The sequence below is a fragment of the Artemia sp. Qi Xiang Cuo genome, chromosome 16 (genome assembly GCF_049724085.1).
Source record: "Artemia sp. Qi Xiang Cuo chromosome 16, ASM4972408v1, whole genome shotgun sequence".
Classification (NCBI taxonomy): domain Eukaryota; kingdom Metazoa; phylum Arthropoda; class Branchiopoda; order Anostraca; family Artemiidae; genus Artemia; species Artemia sp. Qi Xiang Cuo.
In genome coordinates this window covers 49,006,725-49,021,889 of record NC_142809.1, presented here as the reverse complement: position 1 = coordinate 49,021,889, position 15,165 = coordinate 49,006,725, and the positions used below count along the sequence as shown (strand labels likewise).

At 34.1% G+C, this 15,165-nt stretch overlaps 1 protein-coding gene across 1 annotated transcript in view; it reads left to right on the top strand.

Annotated features, from left to right (window-relative positions):
* LOC148943040 (uncharacterized) overlaps positions 1 to 15,165 on the top strand; it is a 187,234-nt gene that overhangs the window by 66,502 nt on the left and 105,567 nt on the right. The window contains exon 2 of the mRNA XM_089102541.1: positions 6,609 to 6,747. Within this exon, the coding sequence (XP_088958667.1) occupies positions 6,609 to 6,747 (139 nt within the window). The remainder of the gene's footprint in view (positions 1 to 6,608; positions 6,748 to 15,165) is intronic.

Here is a 15,165-nt window from a genome sequence, read left to right as displayed (position 1 = left end):
AACGTTTTTCTTTCAATATTTGTTGCAAAATTGAATGTGTTTAATAGCTGCTAAGAGTAAATTAAATTTTTCATTTGATTCTTAATTAAAGTGATAAAAAAAATTAGTTATTAAGGTAAAAACAAAGAGTGATTTTTAATCTAAAACTAACATAAATTAAAATGAAAAAACAAAGTTAAAGTTTAAAATAAAGCGCTCGGTTTGCTTATATGCTTGTTTCATTAGACATTACGTATTACCTACTTATTACGGCATTACTGTAAAAAGCATAAAGAATCGAAAAAAGTGCGTAGAAACGAATTAGACTAAGGTTTGAATTAAAGAGTACGGGAAACTCGAAAAAGAGAACATCCCCCCCCCCTCCCCTGAACTTTTTCTATTAAGAAGTGCGAATTCGGCCCTTTTGGGCTTGTGATAGCCGTTTTTCAGCAATAAATCTTATCTTATCTTATTACAACTTCGATAAAACGCCAACATAAGTGAACCACATGGAAAACACTAAAAACCATAGTAAAATTTTGTGATTTCAGGCGATGTTCCAACAGATGTGGTACATCAGTTAACGGAACATGGTGAATCCCCCCCCCCCATAAATTCTTGTCCTCCCCCAGATTCGATAATGCCTTTTTTGGCGTTTTCATTGAAATAAACCGAAAAAGACAATAAAAATGCACCCCCTAGATTTTTATAAATACACTTTGACCCCCCACCTCTAAATTATTCCCAATTGATACCTCCGGATTTCAGATCTAAAGTCTCTATGACCTACGCATCAGGTCAATCCCCCCCCCCCCTGGAAAGATAAGGTAAACCTCTTTTGAGGTTTTGACTCTGCTGACCTAAATGTCAATCTTCGTTGCCCAAACTCCTATTTTGGAAAGTCAAAAATAAAAGCCTTGGGACACGAAAGGCAAGAAGGATAGTTATTTCGTCATTTCGGGAAGATAATTTGCTTGGTTTTTTATATGCTTGTTTCAGTAGACATTACGTATTACCTACTTATTACGGCATTACTGTAAAAAGCATTAAGAATCGAACAAAGTGCGTAGAAACGAATTAGACTAAGGTTTGAATTAAAGAGTACGGGAAACTCGAAAGAGAGAACATCCCCCCCCTCCCCTGAACTTTTTCTATTATAAACCCAGTGACCACCAAACACACGTGACTTTTAGATAGCCATTTTGACGAATATAGCCTCTGAGAATAGCATGACCCCTCCCGACCTTGGGACAAGGCCCCTAAATAATGCAAATTGGAAATGCATAAACCTATGTTTCACACCTGTTTCACGAAAAACTAAGGGCATAAAGTGAGAAATTTCAGGAGACAGTGAGAGGGAAGCTGAAAAAACATTTTATACATCAAGCTTTTCAAAAAGATGTATGTGCCATATCTGAGGAAATGTCAAGGGTATTAAGTTGAAACTTACGGTGAAAGCTTTGGGATGTTGATCTAAATCAAAAGACAGTATTTGCATCAAGGTTGTCAACATGGTGCATCTGTAATATCCCAGGAACGACTAAGGGTATAAAGTTGAAATTTCAAGAGAATGGGGAGGGAGGTGTTGGTCTAAATCCAAAGACATTCTTTGCATCTATGCTGTCGAAAGGGTGTATCTGCAATTTTTCTTGAATGGCTAATGGTATAAGTTGAAGCTTTCAAGGAGTGTTGAGATACTGAACCAAATAAAAATACACTATGGGCATCTAGGCAGTCAAAAGGACGTATTTGAAGTATCTCAGAAATGGCAAAGGGTATTAAGTTAAAACTCAGGGGGTTTTAAGGGGGATTTTTGACTAAATCAAAGACACGATGCTCATCCAAGCTGTCATCAGGAATGTATATAAAATATTTCAGAAAAATCTAAGGGTATCAAGTTGAATCTTTATGTGAATTTTGAGTGTTGAACTTTCTGTGGGGCTACTAAACTAACTCATAAGGCACTATTTGCATTTAGGTCGCCAAAGGGATATTAAGGCTATTAGATTGAAACTTTCAGGGAATCTTAAGGGTGAAAGTGAACTAAATAAGAAAAACACTATGCACATGTTGGTTGTCAAAATACTGTATCTGCAATACCTCAGAAGCGGGTAAGGGGGCTCAGTTAGGATTTTCAGGAAACGATTAGGGGCATTTTGAACTAAAGGAGAAGACTCTATGCGCATCCCAGCTGTAAAAGGGGCGTATGTGTAATATCTACGGAACTCTAAGAGTATTAGGCTGGACTACAATATAAGGACACAGTTCATTTGCAGGCTATCAAAATGACCATAATATAAAAAATCATAATAATAACTAATAATAAAACTTCTGCAATAAAAAGCGAGCAGAAATGAATTAAAAAAAAATCGAAAAAAAGTTTAATAAAAAGAATTTTAGTTAAAATAAATGACCAAATCAGACATAAAGATAAGAGATACTGAAATAGATGAGTAAATAAATCCTAAGACGAATAATAATTTTAACGTATAATAAAATTAAAATTAAAACGGACAGAAAGTACTATAAACAGGAGTATTGCTTCTTCTCCTCCTCCTAAACCTTCTAAACGGCATTGGATCAGTTATGTTTTACCGAAAACCAAGCATGTTTCAACTTAAATTAAAAATTTTCTGAAATGAATTCTTGAATGTTGAATTACTGAGATTTCCAGAAATTAACATCATTATATATTAAGTATTCAGTCTATTTTCATTGGATCCTTGAAGTTATCTTGATTTTTATTGCAACTTAATTCTATTATTTATTTTTCATTAATATTTCATCAAAATAGACCGTATTGTTCAAAATACAAATAGTTTCCAATTAAACATAAATGACACAATAGCTTTTATAAAGCTTAGGGAGGAGAGTGCTATACCTATTTTCGTTTGTAGTAATTCTTTTTCGTTTTAAGTATGATTTGATGTTTCATCCTAATTTTTATCAATTTTAGAATTTATTTATTCATCGATATCAACATAAATTAATTTTATGTTTGATGCGATTATTTATTTTAATTTCTTTGTGTTTTTGGCTTTGTTTATTCATTGATAGTAATTTCTGGTCGTTTTTAGTTTGTATTATAAAGGGGTTTTATTTCTGGTGGTCTTAAGTTTAATTTGGGTCTTTAGTTTTCTTTGAAAAATTTTTTATTCAGTATTTCCTCCAAAATAAATTAAAAAAAAATGTCTGTCTGGATTCTCTAATTGAGACATGGAATTGCACTAATCAAGATTGAACTGGTTTTGAGCATTTCTACTGTTACTGCGTGATGTTATACTTTTAGTGGCACTAATAGTTTTGTATTCCTGCTACATCCGCAAAAACTTATTTAAACTAATGAACAGCTAGTAACTGTACAAGAGCAGATCTTTCCTATATTTCTAATTCTTTTCTTTGTTAACGATAAATAGCCTGCTGATACAACATAAAGTGGCAAATTAGATTAATGTATTTATAACCGTTTACGTCAGGAGGACTTAAAGGCATACTTGTAAGGATAGGAGCTAGAGAACACGCCAGACAACCCAGAACAAGTTCACCATTTCTGTTGGCTCCTTTAAAGGAGTTAGTAAAATCACCGGGTATTTATGCCAATTTCTAATAGTCAGTAATTGAGTGGGCCTTCCTCTCATGTTTACGGTTATTCTATGCTAATAAGGCCAAAAGAACTAGATTAATCTACCTATAATAATAATAATAATTTATTTTTGACACACTAACCATTATAAAAAAGTGGAGTAACAAAAGAAAATAAAAAGTAAAGACATACAAAACAAAACACATGCAAAACAATATCAATCTAAAGAACTACAAATGCAAATCAGAACAATCGCACAAGAGGATGAAAAGGACCCAACCGCTTTCAGGCCTCATCTTTTAACTTGAAGTCCAACTTATTATATGGCCTCAATATATCAGTTGCATTAAACATTCGAATAATCTTACGGTTTCTATACCAACGAGGCAAATACAAAAGATATTTACAATAACGGAAATACAAAACTCTAATATCCTGCATATCACTGGTATTAAAAAATGGGCGCAAGCCTGATAGAAAAAGAATGGAATTGTCGCAATATGTAGCATAGAGTTTAGGCAATGCCTTACGAGAATGTCGGCTGCGATTTGGGACAATTTTAGCATAACCTGCTTTAAGCTTAATATCTGCAAGGGCACTAGCACGGATAGCTGAAATAGAAGAGCAGATACTTTATCCCGAGCCAACGCAAAACAGGAGTCAGCTTAACTGAAAAAGAACTACACTCAAATCACTACTTGGATTATTAGCATTGAAAACTAAATATTCACATTTTTCAGCATTAAGCACGAGGCCAATTTTTTCCAAAAGCTTAGAAACAAACTGGGTAGACTTATCTAGGGTGAATTTTGAACGGCTAATAAGTAATAAATCAGCTGCATAAGCAATATAAGATAAATTAGTTAGATCTGTAAAATACGACGAGAAAATACAAGAAAGCGCAGGGTATAAACAAGCATTAAAAATGTATGGTGACAGAACCCCTCCCTGCCTAAGTAAACACCGACTAGGAATATAACCAAAAAAGACCTTTCCTAACCAAAGTCGAACATATGAATTTGCATATCAAAAACTAAGGACACATATAACAGATGTATTCACTCCAAGCTGGGTAAGAGAATACCATAGTTGGCTGTGACAAACCGAGTCAAAAGCTTTTGAAATATCTAGCGCACATAAATGAACTTGCAATCCATCTTTTTGTGCTTGAATTAAAAAAGAAGTAAGAATTCGATGCGCATGTTGGCATCCTATATTTGGTTCAAACCCAAATTGATTGGACACATAATCAACTTTTGGAAGAATTTCAGGAAGTAGGACATATTCAAAAACTTTGCTCAGCGAACAGGCTACCGTAATAGGTCTATATGATGCGCAATTAGTCGGATCATTCTCACGTTTAAGAATCGAAGTGACACTCCCGCACAAAAAAGAATCAGGCACCAAAGACGTACATAGACAAATTTTAAATAATAATTGTAAATGATAAATCAATTCTTTCAAATCAATATGAAGGTGAAAAACACTAATACCATCAATGTCACATGATTTAGATTTTAAATTCTTAACACAACGAATCACACGGTCAGCAGAAACGGGAGGCACATGGCCTTGGTAAATTTTCGCAGGTAATAAATAAGAACAGAGGCTAACAAACTGAGAGTGAACTGCATAATTCATAATATTAAAAATCTTATTATAATGATTAATCCAAGAGGCATTAGGGATCCGATCGGCATTAGGAGGTGAATCAAATTTCGCAACATTAATCACTTGTTTCCATTGACTAGAGGTCTTCGTAAATTCTACACCATTGTACCTTACTTTACGAAGATAACGTTTAAATTCCAACTTCGTTTTCTGTTTAATGTCAAAAATGTGACCCCTTAAAGGGCGGCCGCACGCTACCCAAATTCTAAGCCACAATTTTGCATGATTTTTCAAGATTTTCAAAACAGGGTCAAATTTCCATATTGAGCCTCTAGTATTAATCTTAAAACGACAAAGCGGGACAACCACTTCTCCAGCTTTTTTCAGGCAGGAAACAATCTGGCTGTAATATATATTCAGCTGAACTCGAGCTTGTGGGGATATAACACTGGTACAGAGTAGTAAATGGAACTTTAATCGTAGACAAAAGAAGAGCAAGAGTTGATAGATATAGAGGCCAGTCTGCTTTATTCCAGTCTCTTTTGGTTATCCACTTTTTGTAATTAGTACATAAGTTCTGTTCAGCCCGAGTCGTATTGATGGTCATAATCACGTTCATCCTGGTCAATGTGAATATCACTAATGGAAACACCAGAAGAAACAACACAGTGATCAATATCAGACAATGAACCGCTATTATGTATGTATGAATGGGATGCATCTTTATCCGAAACCCAATAGCCATTAGGTAGCGAATCCAAAAATAAATCAGTTCGTGTTGAGGGAGAGTTTATATCACCGTTCATATCACCTAAAAGGATCCAATCCATTACTCTCAGCACTAATAAGAAGGGTCTTTAGCGATGCACATGCTTTTGAGCGATGCATTTGACTAGCAACTATACAATTAGTTGCTGGTCTTTAGATCAAAAAGCAACCATGTCACGTTGTAGAATGGGTATATCAACCGGGTATTTTTCATTATACTTTATACCACAGTAGACAGAATATAGCAGTATGATCATTCTCTATCTCTCCCATTATAAAAACCCGGACAGGGGTGCGAGTGGAAAGAAACAGGCTAAACAAGCTAAGGCAGAAAGAAGTGGGAGGAGCTTTTTGTTCACGATGACCAGAAATGATCTGCGATAAGCTTACTGGTATATTCAGAAACAGGCTAAACAAGCTAAGGCAGAAAGAAGTGGGAGGAGCTTTTTGTTCACGATGACCAGAAATGATCTGCGATAAGCTTACTGTCTATAAACTGTGCTTTATACAGTCAAATTCAGTAGGTTTCCAATCCTCGCAAGAGACACGGCATTTGTTATCGCTGTCGTCCCAACACGCTTTCCTGTTAGTGATAGTATAAATTAAGGGCTTAATCAAGTTTACCCTGTATATGTATGAACAGGCTTAATTATTTTTCTTTTTTCAGCATAAGCTACTCAAGGGAATTGGAACCGAATGGCTCCTCTGTGCGCCGTTCGAAATCTAGATGTTCACTTGGACCTAACTCAAGCTTAAGTTCAGGTATTTCCTTTGGTTCAGATAAGTCAAGAAGGACTAAAGCTAAGGTAACTTATTAGCATACAGTCTATAAAATAAAATAGAATTTATTTGCGCTGAAAATATTTAACACATTAACGATAAAATAAAACTTGAAAATAGGGATAAAATTCTTTTTAATAGACAATGTATAGAAAATTCACAAAAAATACCAGATATTTCGGTCACATATACAGTGACCGTAATCAGTAGTAAAACTACTGATGACAGTTTGACTACTGATGTCGGTCACTGTATATGGGACAGAAACATCTGGTATTTTTTGTGAATTTTCTATACAGACTCTATATAGACATGTAGCCTGTATTTGGCAAATTTTAGGCTGGTTGACTTCAGCTGCCAAAAAATAATAATAACAAACACAACTAAAAGCTTCAAAATAGAAACAAAAATCAACTAATTACAGCGAAAAAACACAAATGCAATCAAGTATTTTTTCAAATTGTGAGTTTCCAACTAACAGAATGGATACCAGTAAATTGTAAAGGCTCTTAGCAATTAATAGATATTGGTATGCAAAAACCATCTCAACACAAACTCCGAGTTCTTTATAAAGATCCATCTTGTCTGAGCTTTAAAAAAAAACTTCTAAAAAGTATTTACTAAAAAAAAATAAAAAACAATACAAAATTTTCAGCCTAATTCTTGTATAATTAACCGAATATTTTTCATTGCTCAGAAAAAATTTTCTGATAATTTATTTTTGTTTTAAGTTTTAATGACCTTCTTTAAAATGAAGTTGTTTTTAATCGAATTTATGAATGTACAGATCGTGGTGTTTTAATAAATTTAGAGTTTATTTTGGCAGGGACAGCACTTCCACTCATGCTCACTTTCCTTTAAACAACCTTTGAAACGATCAAATCGTTAAAACAATCGTTCGCCTCATTAAAACAGTCACTCGTTTACCAACTGAACGTGACAACCGTTTTTATACCAAAACTTTTGAGAAGATATTGTCACCACTGGGCTACTTTAACTATAATTCCTCTCTCTCCAAACATGAATCCGTGTGTACGTGCCTTTTAGAATGCATAGGGCTAATAATTTAACTGGATATTATAATTTAATTTAATTAATCCAATGATATTTCTAATTATAATTATAATGATTATACTTAATAATGATTTTGAACAATAATCTAATTTAAAATTTTACACTTGAAAACTTGATAAATTAGCTAATAAATAGTAAAATTACTAAAGCTAAATTTCAACCGCACAGCTTTTTGTTTTTTTTTACATCAGCAATTTTTTTTTAACCTCATGACATAATCTTGCTAACTGAAGATTACAAATAGCTTCAAAAGGCTGTTGCAGTGTAAAATCTGGTCCTGGAGCAATACGTATTTCTTAGAGGATCCTAAAATCGAACTTATGATAGTTAATTCCACTTATGGAGCAAGTCTTTTCCAAGAACTTCACGTCTAAGTACAAATCTGGAATTGCTGAATACAAATTTAAAATCCTCATTAGGGTACTGGATTTATAATAACACGAGTTCTACTCTTTCTTAAGTCACTAATATCATAACTTTAAGCTCATTTCAATTTCTAAGATAAATTCAAGTCACAAGAAAGTTTTGCAAAAGAACTATATTAGCATTGACTTCCATTCCAGAGGAAAATATAAACATGGATGGAAATCATTGAGGTGAACTGTTGATAAGCTCCAATGAGTGTAGCAGGAGAGAGATAAATTCTAAGCCCTGTTCTCTAGCACCGAGCTTTGCTAGTACTTTACAGAATATACTTTTGAGCAACAATGTCACCAATCAGTAATTGAAGTGATCTTTGAACTAAAATACAAGTGTTTAAAGCAAGTGTCCATCAATAAACACATTGATTCTTGAGTCATAGGAGAGGTTTTCTATGGAGTTTTTCAAGTGCTCATTGGTTTGAAATGACTTTTTTTTGACTTGACTTGACTTTTATTTTCAACTAATAATACATCATACTTAACTGGCACTTACAACACATTTTTTGAATAACATTATCAACAAACGTAGAGATGGTAAGAACGTATGACGTTTTATTAAGCCACTATTGTGACTTGAGCAGCGTCACACAATCTTTTATCCTAAACCAAAACTCATTCACTCTTTCTACTCTTTTCGTACCATTCAATACAAATTAACTCAATTTAACTATTTTTTTAACTTTTTGTTTTACAACTTAATTACAATTTAACATTAAAAAAAAAAAAAAAAAAAAAAAAATTAATTCCCAACAAAAAAAAAATTTTTTAATATAATTTTAAACTTAAAATGTTTTTATGACTCCCAAATGCTATCCGGGAAACCATTCCACAAATTAACTGCATAATTTCTAATTGCAAAACTAGATCGACTCGTACTCCTTGCTTCTGAGAATAAGCTTCCACGACCTCTAGTCCTATGCTGATGATAAACTGAATTAAACTTTAAAAATCTCTAAAATATTCAGGAGATAATCTATTAAGCACTTGGTAAGTAACGACTCCCGCCTGATGGTCCCTGATCTGATGAATATTTAAAATTCTAAGACTAATAAAAGATTCACGCATATGCTCATACTGAACAAACTCACCCAGTACTCGTAGTGCCTTATTCTGAAGAATCTGCAGTATTTTAATATTTGAAGAAAAATTAGATGCATAAATACAGAAACCATAAACAATAAAAGGATGAAGAAGAGTATGATATATATTTCTTAAGACAGTTAAAGGTAACACGTGTTTCAAACGTCGCATTACTCCAAGACCTCGTGTAAGTTTAGAAGAAATCATATTTATGTGTTTCTTCCAACTCAAATTATTATCAACATAAAATCCCAAATATTTATTTTCAAAAACCTGTGAAAGCGACAAATTTTCAAATACTACGGAAGCACTATTTACAATTTTTCCTATCCTACTAAAAATCATACAATTTGTCTTAGAATTATTAACAGCAAGGTAACTCAAGGAGGTAAACACCAAAAGGTTTTCCAGTGTTCGGTTTGCTTTATCCACTAGTTCTTCTAGTGACTGTGCGGAAATCGTCAAAGCAGTATCATCTGCAAATGCTGTAACAGTTGCTTCAGGCATGTAGAACCTCAGAGTATCTATGTATACGAGAAAGATTAATGGACCAAGGACTGAGCCCTGAGGAACTCCACATTTTACAGGATAGACTCCGCTAACTATGTCATCTATCATTACTTTAGTTGACCTTCCATACAAGTATGATTTAAACCAATCCAAGCAAACATTTTTTCTCCTCAGACTAGATAGGCGACACAGCAGCAACTCAAAATCCACAGTGTCGAAGGCTTTTTTGAAGTCAACAAAGATCGTTAAAGGAATAAGACCTTTTTCTAGAGTTCCATTGACCAAATTAACCAAAATTAACCAAATTATAAAAAAAAATTGTGGGATAATATTTTTTTTCACTCAATGTATCACCTAGGACCTAACTCTATGGCCTATTTTGCTACTAAGAATTGTTTTTTTCATGCAAAGAAAAGAAAAATAAAATTCAAAAGTTTAGTTTCTCTCGTGTTATTTTTCAAAAAAATGCGGATTCACTATTTCGTTCCAGAAGCCGCTATGTATATATAAAAAAAAAAATAGTTTCTATCACGCTATTTTATTAACCTAACTTTGGATTCAACCGTTGAGTTCTGAGTTTTTGTTTCAACAATACATTTGCATCGTCAGAAAAAAAAACTTCAACGTTTTATCCCCATAAGGCTCCTTGGTCAGGAAAGAACAAGATTGAAAAAGAATACTAACAAAATATATAAACAAAATAAAACCAAATCCAGTTGCCGACCTCACAAATTCTAAAAATCACAAGCTAGACAGGGCGTAGCAGGTGGCTCAGCCAACTCAAATAAACATGCAAACTCAATCCAGAAACATTAGCTCCAGGGGAAACTTAAACCGAAATGACAACAACAACAAAAAAAGAAGAGAAAACACTCTTTTATTGGCTAAAACGTCTCTAACTTTCTTTTTGAAGACACCAGACGAGTCGCAGCTTTGTGCAAACTTTGTGAGTGTGTTCCGGATCAAGTTACAATCTGCCACAGGGTTGAAATCAGATAGTATAGAGAAAGTAAGAGAAATTTGTAGGTTGTTGGAAGTGCGGGGATGATAAATTAATTTACTGAAATTAAAAGGTACATTGTTACACAGGGCAGCAGAAAGGCTGCCATGCTAATGTAGAAAAGCAAAACAAGTACACGACAGAAAATAAAGTGATTTTAAATCAAGCAAGCGCTTAAATGAAGAATGCTTAGTTTCCAAAATCATAGTCCATGCGACTGAATAATGTCATAAAAAGGATTGTAAGAACCAACCCTGGAAATATACGTTTAGCTTTCTAAGTATTCCGATGCTGTTGGAGACTTTATTTTTAATAAGTCCAATACTAGTCCCAAATGAAAGATTTTTATCAAGCAAGGTGCAGAGAAATCAAACTTAACGATCTGCAGCTCTATTTAGAGAACCTTTTGATACATGTGTCAGGGCCGGTATCTTTGAATAAAGATCAGACCCAGTTCTTCCGGCTAAACCAAGGGTGCTTTCATCAATAAAAGCATTAAGTGCATCTGGAAAAGAAGAATTCTTGCCACTTTTAATGGCCGATGCATCTGGAAAAGATGAGCTCTTACCACAGTTAATGGTAGATGCTTGTTGAAAGAAAGACAATACATCGTAGGATTTGGATTGTTAACCGCATTAAAAAGGCCATTAAAATAAATTCAAAAGAGTATTGGCCCAGTGAAAGATCCTTGCTGCACACCAAACTTTATTTCGAAATTGTTACAAAAGAGTTGATCAATCGAGATGCGTCGGTCAGATATATATGAAAGAAATCGAGAAGGATAAGACCCCTTATATGAAAAAATTTCCAAAGAAGAATTTCATGTGTTAATGAGTTGAATGATTTACCTACATCAAGAAAAAGAGCAGCAGGTATAAAACAAGATCCAACAGACGAACGTAAATAATTCAAGAGAGTTGCACATGTTTGCTGAGTTGAGTGCTTTGCCCTAAAACCAAAATGAAAATCAAACTCATTGAATACTATTTTGTTTTCTAAAGTCTATATTGATTTTGTTGATTTGTTAATGGATAACTTAAGAGAACGGTGCTATGAGGGTTTCTCTAACAGGAGGTGTACGTCTAAAGAGCTAAAAAAATTAGTTTTGGACATACAACAAAAGCACGTCATATTGACCGCACTGCTCGCTGTTTAAAGTTGGAAGTTTTAGATAGTCTCCACCATCTTATGTCTGTTTGGATATTATGGCTTCAGCTGTAGACGTAATAAACACTGTAAGGGAGTCCAATAAAAGAAATGGGACTTTTCACAAGCATAAACTCTGGGAGCACCAGCGACCAAGCTGGCTTAAGACCCCTTTGCCCGACTCGATGAACTGTGCTAGCTTCTAGTATCTTTAGAATATTGAAAAACTTTAAATAACTGCTAGAGATTTTTTTTACCAATTTCTGCTGAGGAGACAGCAGAGACAAGCGACAAATGAGAATGCTTCCTTGAGTTAATGTTATAATTTGAGACTTATTTCTTTCTATGTCTCGCCGTGCAATGGACCCAATAGAGAACGTTAATTAAAAATATAGATGCACTGATGTATGTGTTGCTGATCTGGAGAAAGTATATGAGGGTTTGTTTTGTGTATTGAATGGAAGTCAAAATAGTTTCGAACACTTTTGGGAATTATGTCTAAAAGAAAATTTTCACCAGCTGATGATCCTTAGCTTCATAAGAATCAACGTGTACCAAAGAAGTATGAAAACAACGAAGCCAGCTCCCAGCAGGCTTTCATATCCCCACAAGAATACTAAATAGCTCTTACATATAAGTTCGTGAAATGGTACATTTCACCCACGGACACGAGTGTTTGTGGATCAGTTGTGTCTATCTAATTGAGCAGTGCAGTCTGGTGAACGATGTTGAGTTCCAATGAGGAAGAATGCAAAGTTTCATCTGTCAGCAGCAAAAGAACTGTCTCAAACAGATAGAAAATTTATTGCATTTTACAGAATTTTTACAGAAAGTTTATAGTTGTACAGCTCTTCATGCTTCTCCACTTCTCCTACGATTTTCACGTTAAATTCCTGGTCTGACATGTTGAGAGCCAAAATAATTGGACAATATCAACGCGGTAGCAGCCGAAAATGTGTGGGACAACACTCTGCAACGCAACTGTTACCACGGCTGGAGGCTCATACGGAAGTGGTTTTAGAATAATTGGAAACCAGTCTCATCTGAATTGCATCGTGGACGGGCCCCCACTCTACTTCAAGACCATAGTCACAAAACAGTTGCATGCACAATCGGTTAGCAATTCTAGTCTCAAAACAGTTGCCCCGTGGGCGCTGGGCCTAAATATTTTTATGGTGTAAAACCCAAGTGAAATCCAACTATTTACATAATTTTTTACTGAAAGTATTGGGCATGCAGTCTTAACTTTATTAACTGTATTAAAGCTTTAGCTTTAAGATATTATTTTTTTTAATGATTCCTGAACCTTATTCAAAGTAAGGTTAAATGAGGTATTAATCAGAGTACTAGTTCTGTGCGACAATACAATGTTTTATTCTTTTGATGATAATTTTGGATTTATTTAAGTAAAATTTTGGTCATTTCAGAGCTATATAATCACTGCTTTGGAATAGTTTGTAAGCATAATTACCACAGTAATTTACAGAAGTAACTGGTTTAATTTAATTTACAGTCTGTAAGTCAGTTTTTTACGAAAATTGTGTTTTTATTTTTCATTTCGATTTCCAAAGCCAAAATATGTGTCATGGTTGTCAAATTTCCCGGGCTGCAGAGTTATTAAAAGTCATTTTTTTGGGGTTTTAATGTTGATCATATGACTCTAAAATGCATAGAAAAAAACCTTTAAAACTGATCATTTTTCCTCTAAAATCAATAATTTTCTTGCGAGCAAGACTGAACCTCCTGTATGAGTCCCACAATATTTTTAATAAGTCGACGCCACTGAATAAGATACGCATATCCCAAGAAATTTTACGATATAATCTAAAATTATTAATACAAATGGTGCAAATATAAAGCGATTTTTCCGATACTACCGAAAATGTCTTGCAATCTTCCTAGAGAATTACGGAAACCAGTTTGAGAACTGCTTTGCTCTCTAGAAATTCTAAGAGTATGTTAGGCAAAAATTATGGGCAATTCTGAAAACAGATTTAAAATTAACAAGAATAGCTGAATTGACTTCCAAACTAGCTGCTGCAAGAGACATCGGTTCAGGATGTCTAGTACCCCCTCCCATGTCTCTGAACTTCTATATTTTTAGTATATCTACTGGTTCAATAGCGAAAACAAAGTTTAATTAAAATTCTAATTCTTGGATCCCCCCCCCCCTTTCCTCTTCTCAAAATATATTTGCAATATTTTTGTTAAAAATAAAATTAGTTCACTGTCCTAATGGCTTATTTTATAAAAAGGCAGCTGCTTCTCACCTTTTTCTATTTTGCTCAATGGAATAACGCTCTAGGGATTCTGTTCATTCGTGACAACAATGCCTTTGGAATAATCTTTTGCTTCATTCACAATGCGAACTCTCTTGACACGTTACTGGAGGTCCGTTCTTCCGAAAGTGGTTTTTGGCTAATAATGCAAGATTTTGCAAGAGGAAAGATCAAATTCCAGTCATTATATTTTTGTTTAGATTGCAAAAGTGAAGTGGAGTTTTCTAATACTGTTTAAATACATAATTTTTCATTAACTAAATTTACCGACTAACAATGATGAATTAAAATGATGAATTAAATGATGAATTATATTTGAGCCACTTCTATATTCACATACTCAAAGATTTTGAATACCTAGTCGGCTTTACTTCGGTACAATTGCGCATCCACTTGAATTATTCTCTTGCCTTCAACTAAACAAATGGCTCTAAAGTACTTGTATACTTTAAAAGTTGTACACTAAGACCAATATGTACCATTAGTCAGTTCCTTCATTAGGGGAGAGGGAGCAGGGGAGGGAATTAGCCCCTTAGGATTTTGCCTCCTGAGTTTCTTTTTTGGCGTATTTTCATCCAAAAATGATTTTTCTTTTGGTACTTTCATTGAAACCCCTCTGCATTTTAACCCCTCTAGATCCTCCCAAATTGACCCTACTGCCATCCGTAGTTAATTTGTAGATCCTTCTAATATTGTAACCATAAATCATACAGTTGCCCTTTCTTTTGGGAAAAGCAGATTTTTTTTAGAATGATTTTTTTCAGCTTTAATAAATTTATCTAATATATTAAATATATAAGCAAAATAGTTATACAAATCTATTAGTACATTTAGTACTATTGTTATTGAAATAAGCCAAAAAGGTTTACTAACTGAACATATTAAAAATAGACCCGGCGGCACGCCGGCGCATCAACCAAACACCGCCAAAGA